Source organism: Ovis canadensis, chromosome 1, assembly GCF_042477335.2.
Source record: "Ovis canadensis isolate MfBH-ARS-UI-01 breed Bighorn chromosome 1, ARS-UI_OviCan_v2, whole genome shotgun sequence".
Classification (NCBI taxonomy): Eukaryota; Metazoa; Chordata; class Mammalia; order Artiodactyla; family Bovidae; genus Ovis; species Ovis canadensis.
In genome coordinates this window covers 96,087,781-96,105,744 of record NC_091245.1, presented here as the reverse complement: position 1 = coordinate 96,105,744, position 17,964 = coordinate 96,087,781, and the positions used below count along the sequence as shown (strand labels likewise).

General features: G+C 39.4%; 1 protein-coding gene and 1 pseudogene across 1 annotated transcript in view; both read left to right on the top strand.

The window, feature by feature from the left end:
- The window catches only part of SPAG17 (sperm associated antigen 17), a 259,656-nt gene that overhangs the window by 196,396 nt on the left and 45,296 nt on the right, over positions 1-17,964 (top strand). Inside the window, exons 32-38 of the mRNA XM_069602119.1 lie at positions 5,893-6,081; positions 7,962-8,107; positions 8,212-8,342; positions 10,111-10,238; positions 15,353-15,535; positions 16,693-16,806; positions 17,563-17,608. Of these exons, the coding sequence (XP_069458220.1) occupies positions 5,893-6,081; positions 7,962-8,107; positions 8,212-8,342; positions 10,111-10,238; positions 15,353-15,535; positions 16,693-16,806; positions 17,563-17,608 (937 nt within the window). The remainder of the gene's footprint in view (positions 1-5,892; positions 6,082-7,961; positions 8,108-8,211; positions 8,343-10,110; positions 10,239-15,352; positions 15,536-16,692; positions 16,807-17,562; positions 17,609-17,964) is intronic.
- LOC138446834 (inorganic pyrophosphatase 2, mitochondrial pseudogene) lies at positions 11,286-12,156 on the top strand (annotated as a pseudogene).

Here is a 17,964-nt window from a genome sequence, read left to right as displayed (position 1 = left end):
GACTCCTTTGGAAGAAGTTAAAGAAATGTAATAAGCATTCTTAGCAATACTGCTGAAAAGGACTTCGAAGGTCCTTTTCCTTATCAGCAGTACCATAAACAAACATCATAGTGGAGGGAGGCTTATCCTCTACTCAGTGTGTGAAATCAGTTGAAAGAGGAAAATTTTATATTAAACTCTGAGCAGTTCTATTTGCCAACTGGCTGCTATATTGTACATACGTACTGCTATGTACGTGTGTATATGAGTCATTGCTCTATTTGTCGTGTTGAATCTGTATGTTTCAGCATAGCTGTTTTTCCAGGCTAACTTCCTAGAAGGAAAGCCGTCTCCTTTTTACAGGTTTTCTCTTTGGCTTTTCTAGGTGGTGCTTCACCTAGTGTATATGTCTCAGTTCTGGGAATGTTAGGCCATCTTTTTCTGTCCAGAGCAGCTTTCAGTAAATTACAGTCAATCTGACGTGTTAAAAAGCAGAAACATTGCTTTGTCAACAGAGTCCGTCTAGTCAAAGATGTAGTTTTTCCAGTGGTCACGTGTGGATGTGAGAGTTGGGCTATGAAGAAAGCTGAGCGTCGAAGAATTGATAATTTTGAACTGTGGTGCTGGAGAAGACTCTTGAGAGTCCCGTGGACTGCAAGGAGATCCAACCAGTCAATCCTAAGGAAAATCAGTCCTGAATATTCACTGGAAGGATTGATGCTGAAGCTGAAGCTCCAATACTTTGGCTACCTGATGCGAAGAGTTGACCCATTTGAAACGACCCTGATGCTGGGAAATATTGAAGGCAGGAGGAGAAGGGGATGACAGAGGCTAAGATGGTTGGATGGCATCATTGACTTGATAGACATGAGTTTTAGCAAGTTCTGGGAGTTGGTGATGGACAGGGAAGCCTGGCATGCTGCTGTCTGTGGGGTTTCAAAGAATCAGACATGACTGGGCCACTGAAAGGAACTGAACTGAACTGATAGTTTGAGTCTATTTTATTGAGGACCTATGGAGCCTGGGAAAATAACAAATTCAATTAGTCACCAGTGTCTACACTTAAATATGCCTGAAACCACAGAGAAGCCTCAGAATTAGTCAAGGTCCAGGGAGAGTTCTCCGGCCTGGCTAATGGTAAAGAGTGAATCTGAGAAGCTTTCAGAATGATGGAGTAAGACCCTTCAAAAATCCACTTACTGCTCTCTAAAACCAACTAGAAAACTGGAACTATTGACAGAATCAACCTTTTCAGAAGTCTGGAAATCAACCAAATGACTATAATGATATGAAGATTAAAAAAAGAAAAAAGACAATCTTGGGAAGAACAGCAAGAATTGTGGTGATTTCACTTGCCACATTCCTCTCCCCTCCCCCAGCTCCAAGGTAGCCTTGAACATCAACACTCTCACGTGCATGATAGCAGTGAAAACCAGCAGGCCAGCAGCCATTGAAAGAAGAATAGATCTAGAGCTCCCCAAAAGATCCATCACAAAATGTCATTATTTGACCTGTCTGTCCATTTTCTAGAAATCTCTATTCAACAAGGGTTGTCTTTATTTGGTCTGATTCTGAACTCACTCCCTACAAATAGACTTTTCCCCATAGGAGGTGATAATTGAACATTATAGCTGTTGAAGTAGTGACAAAAACCAAGAAGCTAAACAAAAGAGTTAAAAGGGAAAGGAGAATGAGAAGTCCATAGAGGGCTTTGATAAGCTCTGACATATTCTCTGGAATCTAGAAAGCCACGCTCCTGTGAAAGGCTATGAACAGGCCCATAAAAGGACTCAGAAAGCCCTGATCTCTCGCTCTTGCTGATCAAAAAGCTCTGCACAAGCAGGGAGTGCAGGGTAAGGTGGAATTAAAAACTTGCTACTACAGCATTGAAAACATTTGCCAGTATGCACATAGAGCCCATACAGCCCTCAGCAGAGGCTGAAAGATCTATTAGTGCAAAGTACTTAAGAACATATCTGCCCAGTTATGAGGAGAACTCTAAGCCTAACAGGCAGATTAGCCCCATGCATGACAATATAAACTTTAAAGAAATGGTTCAGGGGAATCACTGAACAAATAGCAACAAGAACAGTAATAACAATAACAAGTTCTGGGGCAAGGATCTAATTTCCAGAGTTGTACATAATACTATTTTAAAGTATCTAGCTTTCAACAAAAAATTATAAGACATGGGGGAGTGAGGAAGAGGGGAATTTTGGCCCATAAACAGGAATGGGAAAGGAGGAAGCAGTCAATAGAAACCATCCCTGTGGAAACCCAGACTTTGCATTTAAAGAGACAATTTTAAGTCAGCTGTTATGTTTTAAAAAGTGAGAAGCCTTGTGTAAAGAACTAAAGCACAAAATGAGAATGATGCTTCGTGAAGTATAGACTATCAATACATAGAAATTATTTTTTTTAAGAACCACATAGAAATTCTGGAGTTGGAAAGCATAATAACTCTAATGAAAAATTTGCTAATGACTCTCAAGATCAAATTTTGGCTGGCAGAAGAAATAATCAGCAATTATTTGAACTGGCTTGAAAATAGATCAGTTGAGATGACACAGTCTGGGGGAGAGAGAGAGAAAAAAATCAAGAAAAATGGACAGAGCCTCAGAGGGTACCATCAGGCATACTAACACACGCACAACGAGAGCCTGAGACGGAATGGAGAGAAGGGCTGGAAGATTATTTGAGGAAATAATGGCTTAAAACTTACCAAATTTGATTAAACTATCTACAATTGCAAGAAATCTCAACAAACTTCGAGTAAGATAAACTCAGAGATCCACACCTAGACACATCACAGTCAAATTGTCTGAAGACAAAGTCTCACAAGCAATGAGAAAAGGCTCATCAAATATGAGAGACCTCAAAAAAAAAAAAACCCTAAAGCACAACATTGTTAATCAACTATATCATAATTAAAAATTTTTAATTGATGTATCCAATAAGATTAATAGCTATTTTCTCATCAGAAAACGTGGAGTCAGAAGGCAGTGAGATGACATATTCAAAATGCTTAAAGCAAAAGATCATCATCCAAAAATTCCTCTTTTCAGTAAAATTATCCTAAAATGAAGAAATTAATATAGTTCCAGGGAAACAAAAACTGAAAGAATTTGTTGCTCTTAGACATTCCCTACAAGAAAATCTAAAGGGAATCCTTCAGGCTGAAACAAAAGAACACTACACAGTAATTCAGTTACACATAAATAGTACTGGTAAAGATAAAAATATAGGTAAATATAAAAGACAGTATACATGTATTTTGTGACCTTTTTTATTTAAAAGGCAACTACATAAAACCACTATTATAAAAGTTTATTTATGTGCTTATAATGTATAAAGATGTAAGTTTTGACAATAAAACAAAGAAGGCATAGAGCTACATGGAGCAAAAATTTTGTATAATAGTGAAATCCTTAGTATCAATCCAATCTAGACAGTTATAAATTAAGATGTTAATTGTAATACTCAAGAGACACTGAGAAAATTACTCAAAATATATAGTAAAAGAGTGAAGAGTGAAGTGAAATCGCTCAGTCGTGTCCGACTCCAGTCTCCTCTGTCCATGGGATTTTCCAGGCAAATAGTACTGGAATGGATTGCCATTTCCTTCTCCAGGGGTCTTGCCAACCCAGGGATCGAACCCGGTTTTCCGCGTTGTAAACAGTCGCTTTACCCTCTGAGCCACCAGGGAAGCCCATAGTAAAAGAAACAAGGGAATTAAAATGGCACACTTGAAAATAATCTATTTAAAACAAAAGAAGGCAGTAATGCACAACTAGAAGGGAAACCAAAGACATAAGACATATATAAAACTGGAAAATGCAAATCTTTTTTTAAAAAGTCTTTATTTTATGTTAGCATATAGCCAATTAACAATGCTGTGATAGTTTCCGGTGCATAGCAAAGCAACTCAGCCACACACACATACATGTACTCATTCTGCCCCAAACTCCCCACCCATCCAGGTTGCTATAGAACTTTGAGCAGAGTTCCCTGTGCTATGCACTAGGTCCTTATTGGTTATCCATTCTAAATATAGCAGTGTGTACATGTAGATTCCAAACTCCCCATCTCTTCTGTCTACCCTTTCTTCCTGGTAACCATAAGTTTACTCTCTGTGAGTCTGTTTCTGTTTTGTAAGTAAGTTTATTTGCATCATTTTTTTAGATTCCACATGTAAGTGATATCACCTTTCTCTCTCTCTGTCTTCACTCAGTATGACAGTCTCTAGGTCCATCCATGTTGCTGCAAATGGCATATCTCTTTCTTTTTAATGGCAGAGTAATATAATTATATATATATATATATAAAATTGTGTGTGTATATATATCTCCATTGTATTCATGTCCCACATCTTCTTTATCCATTTCTCTATGGACACAGGTTGCTTCTGTATCTTGTCTATTGTAAACAATGCTGCGGTGAACTATGGGTGCATGGATCCTTTCCCATGCTTTTCTCTGGATATATGCCCAGGAGTGGGAGTCCAGGGTCATATGGTAGCCCTATTCTTAATTTTTTAAGGAACCTCCATACTGTTCTCCCTAGTGGCCATACCAATTTACATTCCCACCAGCAGTGTAGGCGGGTTCCTTTTTCTCCAGCCCTCTCCGGCATCTATTATTTGTAGACTTTTTGATGATGGCCATTCTGACCAGTGTGAGGTGATAGATACCTCATTGTGTTTTTCATATGTCTTCTGCAAGTAGACCCCTTCTGTTGGCCCTTGCTGCACGGGCTGGGACACCTCTCCCCAACCCCTGCCACCACCTGCCACAGAAAGTTAAGTCTGAAGAGTAGGGGAAGAGAGAAACATGGCTATGAAGAGAAGGATCTACCTGGAACTGAGGAACCAGACTCTGGCAGCTATTTGAGAACTTGTCCTGGGCAACTGCAAGTCAAATGATGGGAAAACTGAGGACTTACTGGCTGAATTTGTGACCTTTGAACTCCTCAGTTTAGCAAATGTAGGCTTGATTTCAGTTTCAAATCTCCCCAAACTACCTAAATTGAAAAAACTTGAGTTCATATTAGCATAAAAGCTTTTTAAATTTCACACATCTCAACTGAAGTGGAAATAAACAGAATAAAGTATTGATACACACTACAATATAAATGAAGCTTAAAAACTTTATGCCAAGTGAAAGAAGCCAGACGCAAGAGGCCACATATCACATGCTTCCATTTCCATGAAATGTCTGAAATAGTCAGATCCATAGAGACAGCAGATCAGTGGTTGCCAGAGACAGGGGAGATGCAGAATGACAAATGGCATCAGGGTTTCTTTGCAGGATTATGAAAATGTTCTGGAATTAGTGATAATGTTTGCACAAGTTTTCGAATACACTAAAGTCCACTCAATGAATACTTTAAAGGGGAGAATATATGGTATGTGAATTATATCTCTATCCAAACCAGAAGTCATTATACAAAAGCTATTACTTCAGGTCTGTGTCAGCCACCAGAGGAATGAGGAAAAATAAAAGCTTCTAAAAGCATTTGTCCCATTGCTGTTGACCCCTTTGAAGATGCTCCTTGCCCAAAAACATTAAAGGATTTCAAGAGTTTTGAATAGGGCCAAGTGTGTTTACTTAACATATGCTTTTAAATACTTTAATTAAAACCTGAAAAAAAGAAGGAGCACAGATTGCATTACTTGGAAGAAGTATTAAAGTGAGTAGATAAAATATGAGATGCAGGAACAATTATATCCTAATCATTGTTTGCCTCCTTATTAAGTAGTCTTTCCCAAAACTTACATCCTCTTTTATTTTCTTCCTGAAAACACAGTTTGTGTCTCGAGACAATGGATAGTATTTTTTCCTTAAATGATTTTCTAAATCTCTCAAGTCAATCAAGAAATTTTGAATAATTTATCTCCTTGTGTGACCCTTTCAGGTGTTACCACCAAACACAGGCTGTCTTCATATTGCTAGGGACTGTTCAGCTATATATTGCCATGAATCAAGCAGTGACATATACCATCCTTTTCAAAAACGTGAGCAGCTGAGAGCTAGCAGGTACATCATGAAACACACATCAGAGGTTATCTGCGAGGTCATGGATCCTGAAGGAAATACCTTTCAGGTAAAGTGCATCATTAGTATGGAGAGAGAGGCAATGGGTTTGCTTTTGAGATATTTCACCCTAGAGAGCTCCCCAATAGCTTTTTATCTTAGCTGCCTTGGGATCCGTTATCTACTTACCGTCAGTGCTTTGGACAACAGCAATTAATGTCAGTAGCTTTAATTCTCGATTATGCTTCATTAGGGGATAGCAAACCCAACAATGAGGATGGTTGAAATGTTAAAGCCAAATAAATAATTAGAACAAAAGGGGAAAAAGTTACTAAACATCTAAAAATAATGTCAACAATGAAGAATAATGTAAGAACGCTCTGTATCTGGGTTTAAGTGAGAGAAAATACACAAGACAGCAGGCAAGTCTGTTCGACTAGGTAGAGAGTCCTTAGAAATATTATCAGCGTGAGGGTTCCAGGAGAGCTGAGGATGGGGAGGTGGGAAGCCTGGTGAGTTGCTTAGCTAGTCAGTGGTAGAGCTCTGTATTCTGTTTCTCTGTCCTTCCTCTTATTGCTAAGCCGGGCAGTGACAAACCACGGTCATTTGTTTATATGAGCCCTTGAGCTAAAAATGCAGGCTGACTGCATTTTACATTTGTAAATGGTTGGGAAAAATCAGAAGGAGAAGAGTATTTCATGACCCAAAAAATTATAGGAAATTCAATTTCAGTGTCATTATATAAAGTTTTGTTGGAACATAGCCATGCTCATTTGTTTACATATTTCCTGTGGCTGTTTTTGCATATAATGGCAGCATTGACTAGTTGCAACAAACTCTATGGCCTACAAACCCTAAAATATATACTATCTGGCCCTTGACAAGGAGTGGTCCACCAGCCCTTTCTCTAGGCACACTTTTTCCACTCCTCACCCCTTGGTGGAATTTCATGTGTTGGTTGGTGGGTGGCGAAGTTACTTTTTAGATTTGAAACCCTGACAAAGAGTCCCCAACTTTGTATGGGATGCAGACAAGGCCTGATCCAAGTTTGTTTTTCTGTGCTAAGTAAGTGAGACTCTTCACAGCCTGAGTTCAGGCTACTAAGAGACTTTGATTTACAATGAACTGAAATTGAAACCCAAAGCCCAGACCCTCTAAGTTGAGATATCTAAGCCAAGCATTACTCTAGGCTTTGATCTTCTTGTGCCTTCCCTTCAGTGGCCTTTCAGCCTAAACCACACTCTGTATCTCGACAGTAGCAATAGCTAGGAATGTACTTCTCAGAGTGAACCTCAATCTGTTCCCCAAGGTGGTCTATCCATGAGTCCCTAATTCTGTGCTTAGAATCCATACTCACTCTTAATATTTCAAGACAACTGTCACATGAGTAGTCTTTCCTTCATGTTTAAATTCCCAGTTCCCTGAACTTATCCTCAGAAGATAAGATTGTCCCCTGGTGTGTCCCCTGCCATCTAGTCACCTTCCTCTGATTGTATTCTGGTCTGTCTTCCCATTTGTTTTCACATTCTCGGTGTAGTTTGTCAGTGAAGATGTGCTCCTAGGTTTTCATTTTTATTAATGCAGTCTCTTGGGGCTTCCCTGGTGGCTCAGCAGTAAAGAATCCACCTGCCTATACAGGAGATGTGGATTTGATCCCTGGGTTGGGAAGATCCCCTGGAGGAGGAAATGGCAACCTGCTCCAATATTCTTGCCTGGGAAATCCTATGGACAGAAGAGCCTGGTGAGCTACAGTCTATGGGGTTGCAAGAGTCAGACATGACTTTGTGGCTAAACAACAACAAAATACTTAGGGAATAATACCTTATACGTAAATATCTTTGATTTTCTGAATATCCAAAAGATTACCTGCTTTCTCAAATGAGATCAACAAAAATGTAAGCTGTATGGCTTTTTTTTTTTTTTTAGTTGCTTATATACTGTGTCCCTTAGGTCATGGCTGATGGTAGTGCATCAACCATCCTACCTGAAAACAACTTGGAAGATGATTTAAACGCAAAAGCTGAAGGTTATGACAGTTTGTCATCCACTCACCTTCATAAGAATCATCTGCAAATCTATGGTGAACATGTCCCCAGGTAATATGATGAAAATAAAACCATGACTTTTATTTTCAGTTCCCAGTTTAAGGAGCATTGTAGTTGAATGTGTCAAGGGATTAGATTTTTATTTCTGCAAACAGGTTTTTTGTTATCTATGCTGATGGATCAGGAGTGGAGCTTCTTCGGGACAGTGACATAGAAGAGTACCTCTCCTTGGCATATGGAGAATCAACTACTGTAGTTCTTCAAGAGCCAGTACAGGAACAACCAGGTAGAGAGCCAGACTGGAAGTTACTGTGTCCTTTACCAACTCTCATCCTCCATATCCAGTCTACCCTAATGTGGTCTCTATGTTTTCCCCTTTGCTCACTTTTCAACTCTGCTTTCCACCTGGCCATGTCAGCCTGGTTGTACAGTGGTGTGTGTTTGTACCATGCTTTATCTAAGCATCAACCTACGTAAATTGTGTGAGTCCCTTTCCTACCTATAAGTAGATTCGTATCTGCATCTAGGCTTGTTAGGTAGATTTAGTTATGCACCTAGGTTCCTACTTATGTGTTAGTTTCATCTTGGTAGCAAAAAACAAAAGTGAGGTATGTTTCCTAACTTCATTTTTTGTCATTTTGATGGCGTTGCCTTGATGAATTTAGTATAACAAGAGAATAAAGTAGATTTGATGTGTCAGTTAGAAATTCAACCTGAAATATAGGATAAGTTATGTATTATATTCATTGGGCATTTACATATTTTCATTAATTTCAAAGAAATTAGGGTATGACTAAAAAATAGAGACATACATTGCATTAGGTACAAACCACTGTATATGTAACATGTGTATTTAAGCACAGAAAAAACAAACTTTCATGTTATCCATGCACCAAAGCAATATGCTGTGTCTATCTAGGTTTATGTGTGTGTTTCCTTTTTTATCTTTTCTCTGATTGGTGGGATATATTTTGTATTCATTTATGAGTATGCCCACCTCTATGTGCAGTTGTATCTTTGAATGCATCCATGTACATGTATGTGATGTAATAAATTTGCTCTTTCTCTATGAATATGGAAAGTGGGGAGCTCTGACTGGTTGTACAGTGTCTGTGTAGAACTGTGAGAGAATAAGAATTCATCTGAAATTGCTTCAGTAGTCAGTCATTTAGCATCTACATGATAACCCACCATGTACCAAAACTTGGCTGGGTGTTAGGGATACAATGGTGAGCTAAGAGAGCAACAAACCCTACTTTCACAAAGCTTAGAGTCTAAGGAAAGAGATGGGCGTTAATTACATAGTCATGCAAATACCTGTATGATTATAAATTGGGATAAGGCCTATGGAGTAAAGGAATATGGTTAGATGTTAGAGCATCTAACAGGGGAGCCTGACATAATCTAGAAGGCTTTCCTGAAAACGCTCGAGCCAAGAACTGCTGGATAAGTAGGCACTAATTAAAATGGGAGGAGGAGCTTTCTTGGAAGAGGGAATACAAAGCAGGAAGCTTGGAACTTTGGAGAACAGAGGAGAAAAGGCCAAAGGAGCCAAAGTATAGAAGGGAAAATAGCCCAAGTTGAGGAGGCAGGAGAAAACATTAAGGCCTCAGTTTTATCATATAAGCGATGGGAAGTCAAAGAAGAGTTTACATGGTGGGCTAACATAATCAGTCACCCTGCCTGTGGAAGGAGGTTCATTCACAGAGTAGAGGTGGGAAGAAAAGTTCATTGTTGCTGAGGTCCAAAACAGGATCTCTCTGAGGGAAATAGTCTAAGGTTGGGTCAGTGGAGGGGAAAGAGGTAGATGAACTCAAAAAATGTTTAGTGGTAGAACTGACAGGACTTGCATGTGATTTCTGAAGGACGGTGAAGTGTCAATTAATGCTTTCAAGTGGTCTAAATCCAGCTTTTAGATGTTACTCTGACTAGAAGACTTTCCTTATTAGACCCCAAGGTCCTTAAGCATTATTGCTGTGTCTGGCTTATCAAATGTGTTTAATATCTGTCGGATTTCTCAGAGTATTTCTGACAGGTGACTCTCTGTGATCCAGGTGCCCTGAGCATCACTGTCCTTCGCCCTTTCCATGAAGTGTCGCCGTGGCTAATGAAGAAAGAATTAGATACGATTGTTCCTCCTAATCTCCAGTCAAGGACGTGGGAGACCTTTCCCTCAGTTCAGGTACAAATTTTTCTGCTGTGAAGTTACCATATATGCATATCCATCCATCCACGGACCAGAGCTCAGGTCTTCTCCTGTATATTCACCTCTTTTCATTCTTTTATAAATTATTAATGGGATCAAGGAGTTTTATATTTGAATACTTTGACATTTGTAGATTTTGGAGAAATATACCTGACTAATCTCAATTTTATTTTTTTAGCCTACATTGCTGGTTTGAACATCTTCCTATCATATAAAAATATCTACTCTGAGTAACCCATTACTGATATTATGCAATATAGAAAGCTTCCTTTCTCCTAATATTTGCTAGTTTTAACACACAATCTGGGGTCTTTCACTTTCCCTTTGTTCTTAATTTATTAACGCACAAACTGAGTATGTAAGAATAACGTGAAATATTAAATATAGGGACTCGGAATCTCAGTGTTAAAAAGTAAGCATTGTAATTTTATCAGCTTAGAGAAGCCTCACCTAAGATTTTTTTAAAGAATGAAAGAAAATATCTTGAGAAAGAATCATAAGGTCCTGCATCTTGCCAGATTTGTCATTTAATTTTGCAAGCAGTTTATGTAATATGTCCAGCAAATTGTCAAATGTTTAATTGTTAAATCAGTGAAGACGTTGGTAACATGATCAGAGAAAGATAGTAGTGTGAAGTAAGGAGGATAATGTTTTTTAGTTATGATTATCTTGGTTTCTTTATCCAGTCTTATAGTAGTGGAACCACAGGTAATGAACACTTAAGATAGCAAAGATGTCCTAGCCCTCTGTTTTAGTTTGGTGCCTGTAATCAACATGGTGAATGAAGGTGATCTGAATTCTAATCTTGACTTTATCAATTATTAATGTGGAATTTGAGACAAGTCACCCTGGATCCCTACTTCCTTATTTGAAAATTGAAAGCTCACACCAAATGGTTTACTAAGGCTATCTCCAAGTTGAATGTATTTATTGCATTATGAGAAATAATATACCGCATTTGAGATTAATGAAGGAAGTTCCTTCTCTTCCTCCAAAATTCTTATAGCAGTGTCTATGCCATGCATGCGCTGCTGCCGCTGCTGCGCACCAGATGGGCCTGACCCGTGGGCGCCGCCCCCACCCACCTGCCGCGCGAGCGCAGGGCCCGGGCCGCGTGGGACCATGGCCCTGTACTGCACGGAGGAGCGCGGCCAGCCCCACTCTCCCGATTACCGCCTCTTTTTCAAGAATGTAGCTGGTCACTACTTTTCCCCCTTGCATGATATTCCTCTGAAGGTGAACTCTGAAGAGGAAAATGGCATTCCTACAAAAAAAGCACCAAATGATGAATATGAGAATGTGTTTAACATGGTTGTAGAAGTACCTTGGTGGACAAATGCTAAAACAGAGATTGCCCTGAAGGAACCATTGACTCCCATCAAACAAGATGTAAAGGATGGCAAGCTTCACTATGTGGCAAATATCTTTCCTCACAAAGGTTATATATGGAATTATGGTGCCCTCCCTCAGACTTGGGAAGATCCCCATCGAAAAGATAAGAGCACAGACTGCTGTGGAGATAATGATCCTATAAGATACCAGAGGGAAAACCGGAAAACCAGTTTGCATTTAATGGAGAATTCAAGAACAAGGCTTTTGCTCTTGAAGTCATTAAATCTACTCACGAATGTTGGAAAGCCTTGCTTATGGACAAGTGTGATGGCGGGGCTATAAATTGCACAAATGTGCAAGTATGTGATAGCCCTTTCCATTGCTCTTAAGAGGAAGCAAGATCATTAGTTGAATCGGTGTCGTTTTCATTGAATAAAGGAAGTAATGAAGAAGATCAAGTACAGCACTTCCTTGGCAAGTGATTAGAACATCTGAAGGCCTGCCATCAGGATCCCAGTCTCTAAGAACGCCGAGATTCAACCTCCCCCAAGTGCTAGAAACAGGCAGAATTTGCTAATTAACTTCCTGTTGAAACTTCTTTTTTTTTTTCTTCAAGCTTTTTGCATATGCAATGTGTAAAAAAAATTGACATTTTTGAAAAAAAAAATTCTTATAGCTGTGACCTCTGCCCAGTGGAGTGACCCAGCCCAGGCAAGCTCCTGAGTAGCTGTCACTGACCTTGCATTTGATACTGAAGAGCAACTTAAAATGAAACACATCAAGCCCACACCATTCCTGAAAGTAATTACAAAAAAAAAAAAAAAAAGAGTTGTGCGTCTATGCAAGGCACACATTTCTGCCTGAGAGATCCTGGGAAGATTCTGGCAGCATGCTTAATCTTGAGTAAGCTCAAAGACCACCCAGATCTATGGCTTGATTTCTTTCTCAAAGGATCTCTCCCAGCTTAATTCCAAATGTCTTGGGCTCTCTGTGGGTATAAAGATATGTGTGATTTATGTCTGAGAGTGTTTTGCCTATGTAACCAGGACATGGAAACAACCTAGATGTCCATCAGCAGATGAATGGATAAGAAAGCTGTGGTACATATACACAATGGAGTATTACTCAGCCGTAAAAAAGAACTCATTTGAATCAGTTCTGATGAGATGGATGAAACTGGAGCCGATTATACAGAGTGAAGTAAGCCAGAAAGAAAAACACCAATACAGTATACTAACACATATATATGGAATTTAGGAAGATGGCAATGACGACCCTGTATGCAAGACAGGGAAAGAGACACAGATGTGTATAACGGACCTTTGGACTCAGAGGGAGAGGGAGAGGGTGGGATGATTTGGGAGAATGACATTCTAACATGTATACTATCATGTAAGAATTGAATCGCCAGTCTATGTCTGACGCAGGATGCAGCATGCTTGGGGCTGGTGCATGGGGATGACCCAGAGAGATGTTATGGGGAGGGAGGTGGGAGGGGGGTTCATGTTTGGGAACGCATGTAAGAATTAAAGATATTAAAATTTAAAAAATAAAAAACTAAAATTAAAAAAAATAAAAATAAATAAAAAAAATAAAAAAATAAAGATATGTGTGTGTGCTAAATCACTTCAGTCATGTCCAGCTCTTTGTGACCCTGTAGACTGTAGCCCACCAGGCTCCTCTGTCCTGGGAATTCTCTAGGGATTCTCTAGGGAAGAATACAGGAGTGGGAGGCCATTTCCCCCTCCAGTGGATATTCCCAACCCAGGGATCAAACCGATGTCTCTTGCATCTCCTGCATTCTCAGGCAGGTTCTTTACCACTAGAGCCACCTGGGAATCCCAGGTAGTCTCATGCATTTGGCATAAACAAGGCTTCTGCTGCATCACCATGGAAACAGCATGGCTTAGCAGTCCCTTAAATGCTATCCAGTAGGACATCAGGCAATGGCACCCCACTCCAGTACTCTTGCCTGGAAAATTCTATGGACGGAGGAGCCTGGTAGGCTGCAGTCCATGGGGTCGCGAAGAGTCGGACATGACTGAGCAACTTCAATTTGACTTTTCACTTTCATGCATTGGAGAAGGAAATGGCAACCCACTCCAGTGTTCTTGCCTAGAGAATCCCAGGGATGGGGGAGCCTGGTGGGCTGCTGTTTATGGGGTTGCACAGAGTCGGACACGACTGAAGCGACTTAGCAGCAGCAGCAGCAGCAGCAGGACATCAGGACATTTTAAAATGTCCTTATTTTTGGTAACACATATAAAGAGGTAAACTTGTCCAGTTCATTCCCAATTTTCCTTATATTTGCAAAACTTTTTGAGAGCAGGGATCCCTTTTTTTAACTGTTATATTCACTAATGAGAGGTTCCTAGCATATAGTGTCTCAGTTCAGTTCAGTTCAGTCACTCAATCGTGTCTGACTCTGCAACCCCATGCAATGCAGCACGCCAACCTCCCTGTCCATCTCCAACTCCCAGAGGTTATTCAAATTCATGTCTATTGAGTCGGTGATGCCATCCAACCATCTCATCCTCTGTCATCCCCTTCTCATCCCACCTTCAATCTTTCCCAGCATCAGGGTCTTTTCAAATGAGTCAGTTCTTCACAACAGGTGGCCAAAGTACTGGAGTTTCAGCTTCAGCATCAGTCCCTCCAATGAACACCCAGGACTGATCTCCTTTAGGATGGACTGGTTGGACCTCCTTGCAGTACAAGGGACTCTCAAGAGTCTTCTCCAACACCACAGTTAAAAAGCATCAATTCTTCGGTGCTCAGCTTTCTTCACAGCCCAACTCTCACATCCATACATGACTACTGAAAAAACCATAGCTTTAACTAGATGGACCTTTGTTGGCAAAGTAATGTCTCTGCTTTTTAATATGCTGTCTAGGTTGATCATAACTTTTCTTCCAAGGAACCAGCGTCTTTTAATTTCATGGCTGCAGTCAGCATCTGCAGTGATTTTGGAGCCTAAAAAGATAAAGTCTGTCACTATTTCCACTGTTTTCCCATCTATTTCCCATGAAGTGATGGGACCAGATGCCATGATCTTAGTTTTCTGAATGCTGAGTTTTAAGCCAACTTTTTCACTCTCCTCTTTCACTTTCATCAAAAGGCTCTATAGTTCTTCTTCACTTTCTGCCGTAAGGATGGTGTCATCTGCATATCTGAGATTATTGGTATTTCTCCCAGAAATCTTGATTCCAGCTTCTGCTTCATCCAGCTCAGTGTTTCTTATGATGTACTCTGCATAGAAGTTAAATAAGCAGGGTGACAATATATAGCCTTGATGTACTCCTTTCCCGTTTTGGAACCGGTCTGTTGTTCCATGTCCGGTTCTAACTGTTGCTTCTTGGCCTGCACACAGATTTCTCAGGAGGCAGGTAAGGTCGTCTGGTATTCCCATCTCTTTAAGAATTTTCCAGTTTGTTGTAATCCACACAGTCAAAGGCTTTGGTGTAGTCAATAAAGCACAAGTAGATGTTTTAGTGGAATTCTCTCTGTTTTTCAATGATCCAAAGGCAATTTGATCTCTGGTTCCTCTGCCTTTTCTAAATCCAGCTGGAATATCTGGAAGTTCATAGTTCACGTACTGTTGAAGCCTGGCTTGGAGAATTTTGACCGTCACTTTGCTAGCGTGTGAGATGAGTGCAATTGTGTGGTAGTTTGAGCATAGTGTCTACATAATAAGTATGCAGCGGAATGTTAAAACATACTCATTTCTTTGATGGTGGTTTTGCTTATTTTGGTAACAGAAAAAAACTCCAGGACCTCCGTTTGGCACTCAGATTTGGAAGGGCCTCGACATTGGCTCCAAACAATTAGTGAACACTCCAGCCCCTATACTGGAGAGCCCCAATGTGCTACAGATACGCCAGTTCATCCAGCATGAGGTCATAAAGAATGAGGTGAAACTGAAACTGCAGCTTTCCCTGAAGGTAAGGAATTGCAGGTAACCTGACCAAAAGAATGGGGCAACCATTCCTCTTGGTTTCCTAAGGAACCTGAACTTACAGAATTGTACCAATATTTATTTAATGCAACACATGAATGCCAGTCTTCTAGGGGGTAGGAAGGTGAATGATGGAAAATGTTTAATGGTTCTCATAAGGTAGAGGAAGTATTAAGGCTCCAAAGACATTGAGAAGATAAGTACCTTTTTTAAATTTTATTTTTATTTTTAATTTTTTTTAACGTTATTTTACTTTACAATACTGTATACCTTTTAAATGTGATTGCAGTATCGTTGTCCTCCTTTCTCACTCTACGGAAAACTGATCTAGTAACCTCTGGAAAAAGGTAGAACTGCATATTAACCTGATACTTGTCCCTAATGTAAGTTATTTCCTAGTTTTTCTCCTTCTGTGACCAGGCATGTTGTATTATATAACACTTCTTGAGCATTTCTGACAGACTGCTGGCTGTGTGTTTATCAGTGGCAACTAGTTACTTGTTGAAAATGGGAAGCAATAGTATTCCCTGAATAATCTTCATTCTTCCATGGAAGAAAAGGATTCTGTTAGTCTTTGGAAACAGTCTGAGCTTTGTTAACATATAGTTCACTATTAAGCATCTGTGCAATGTCTCGCTGTCAAGTGGGTCAACTCCCTCAGAACATGGCCGTGTGTGGTTAGTTTATGGTTATAGAGCCAATACTTGGCACACAGCGGGGGACTGTTATTCATGAAAATTCAAGTATTTATGGTTTTCAGCAAAGGCATGAACTGAGCAACTTGCATTCATAAGTATCATCTTAAAGACTATACCTGCAAAGGACCCTAGAAATCATTTATCCCAACTCTGTCCATTTTATTGATGAGGACACTGAGTGAGAAGCTGGGCTTCTCTGAGGTCTTCAGACAGTTCTAATGGCCTGTGGCTCTTACAGCTTTACTCTTGTGCTTTTCAGGTCTTTGCTTATTAACGTATTAAGGAAAAGCCTTTCCAGATTGCTTGACTAGTAGCTGGTTGCTGAGCATTGTAAACTTACATATTCTTAACCTTTTTGTAATATTTCCAGTTGCTGTTAACTATTTTGTATCTCTCTCTAGCATACTTCTGTGTTTTATTGATTTCTTTTATTCTACTGACTTAGGACTATATAAACCATATTCTCAAGAAAGAAGATGAGTTGCAGGAAATGACAGTTAAAGATTCCAGAACTGAGGAGGAGAGAGGCAACGCTGCAGATCTCCTCAAGCTGGTTATGGTGAGAAAGAAATGTTTTCTAGTCCAGTGTTTTTTACTTTTGTTCCAGTATTCAATGCATCAAGACAAAATATTGCAAATAACAGCTATATCTGTCACTTTTATGAAGCTTTTTCTCCCTCCTTATAATTTCTTGTTTCTGTGGAACCCTGATTCCTTATATGTATCACATTTTGTAAACGCTTTTTGAAAGAAAGTGAAAGTGAAGTCTCTTAGTCATTTCTGACTCTTTGTGACCCCATGGACTCTTCCATCCATTGGATTTTCCAGGCAAAAATACTGGAGTTGGTTGCCATTTCCTTCAGGGAATCTTCCTGACCCAGGGATTGAACCCAGGTCTCCCACATTGCACGCAAATTCTTTTACCATCTGAGCCACCAGGGCATCCCAATATGATGCTTTTTAGTCTCTTCCTTAACTCATGAATAATTCTGAAGGCTCTTAAATAAAAGTTTTTATTGTCTTCAGAGAAGCTGGCATTCATTGGAATGTATGAATTAATAAATGAAATTGGAAGAAGGAAGAAAAAGCAATTTCTACAGTTAAGTGTAGAATGATTTCCACTTTTAGAAAGTTGCTAAATGAAATAAATGACTAAAAGAAAAATCACTTTTTGTATCAGCATTAAAAACTAATTCATTTTACAGTAGTTTCCATAAAAGATCAATTTGCATATATAAAGAAGAATCTTGCTAAACAAAGTAAATTTTGTATGTAATATAATAATTACTATTAAGGAACTCTCTCTTCATTTCAGTCTTTCCCTAAAATGGAGGAAACTACAAAAAGTCATGTTACTGAAGGTAATTATACTTAATAGTTTTCTGTAAAATAGTTATAGATTTCAAAGAAGCAATCTTAAATACACTTCTCAGTTATTCTCTCATCTGATAGCAAAGTAGCATATACATATTTCTGTCGTCATATTGGCCATGTTGTACTGTAATGACATTTATATGCTTTCCTGTCTAAATTGTGAGAGTCTTAAAACCATGATTGCCTCAAATTCATTTTTATCACATGTTGAGTGAAAAATGTTGACATTTGGCTTTTAAGTTAGTGTCAACTTGCATTTAGAACATAGCAAACATACAGGAAGGAAGCAGTCAACCAAATAACACCCTACCCCTAACACACACAGACACATACACAAAACTCT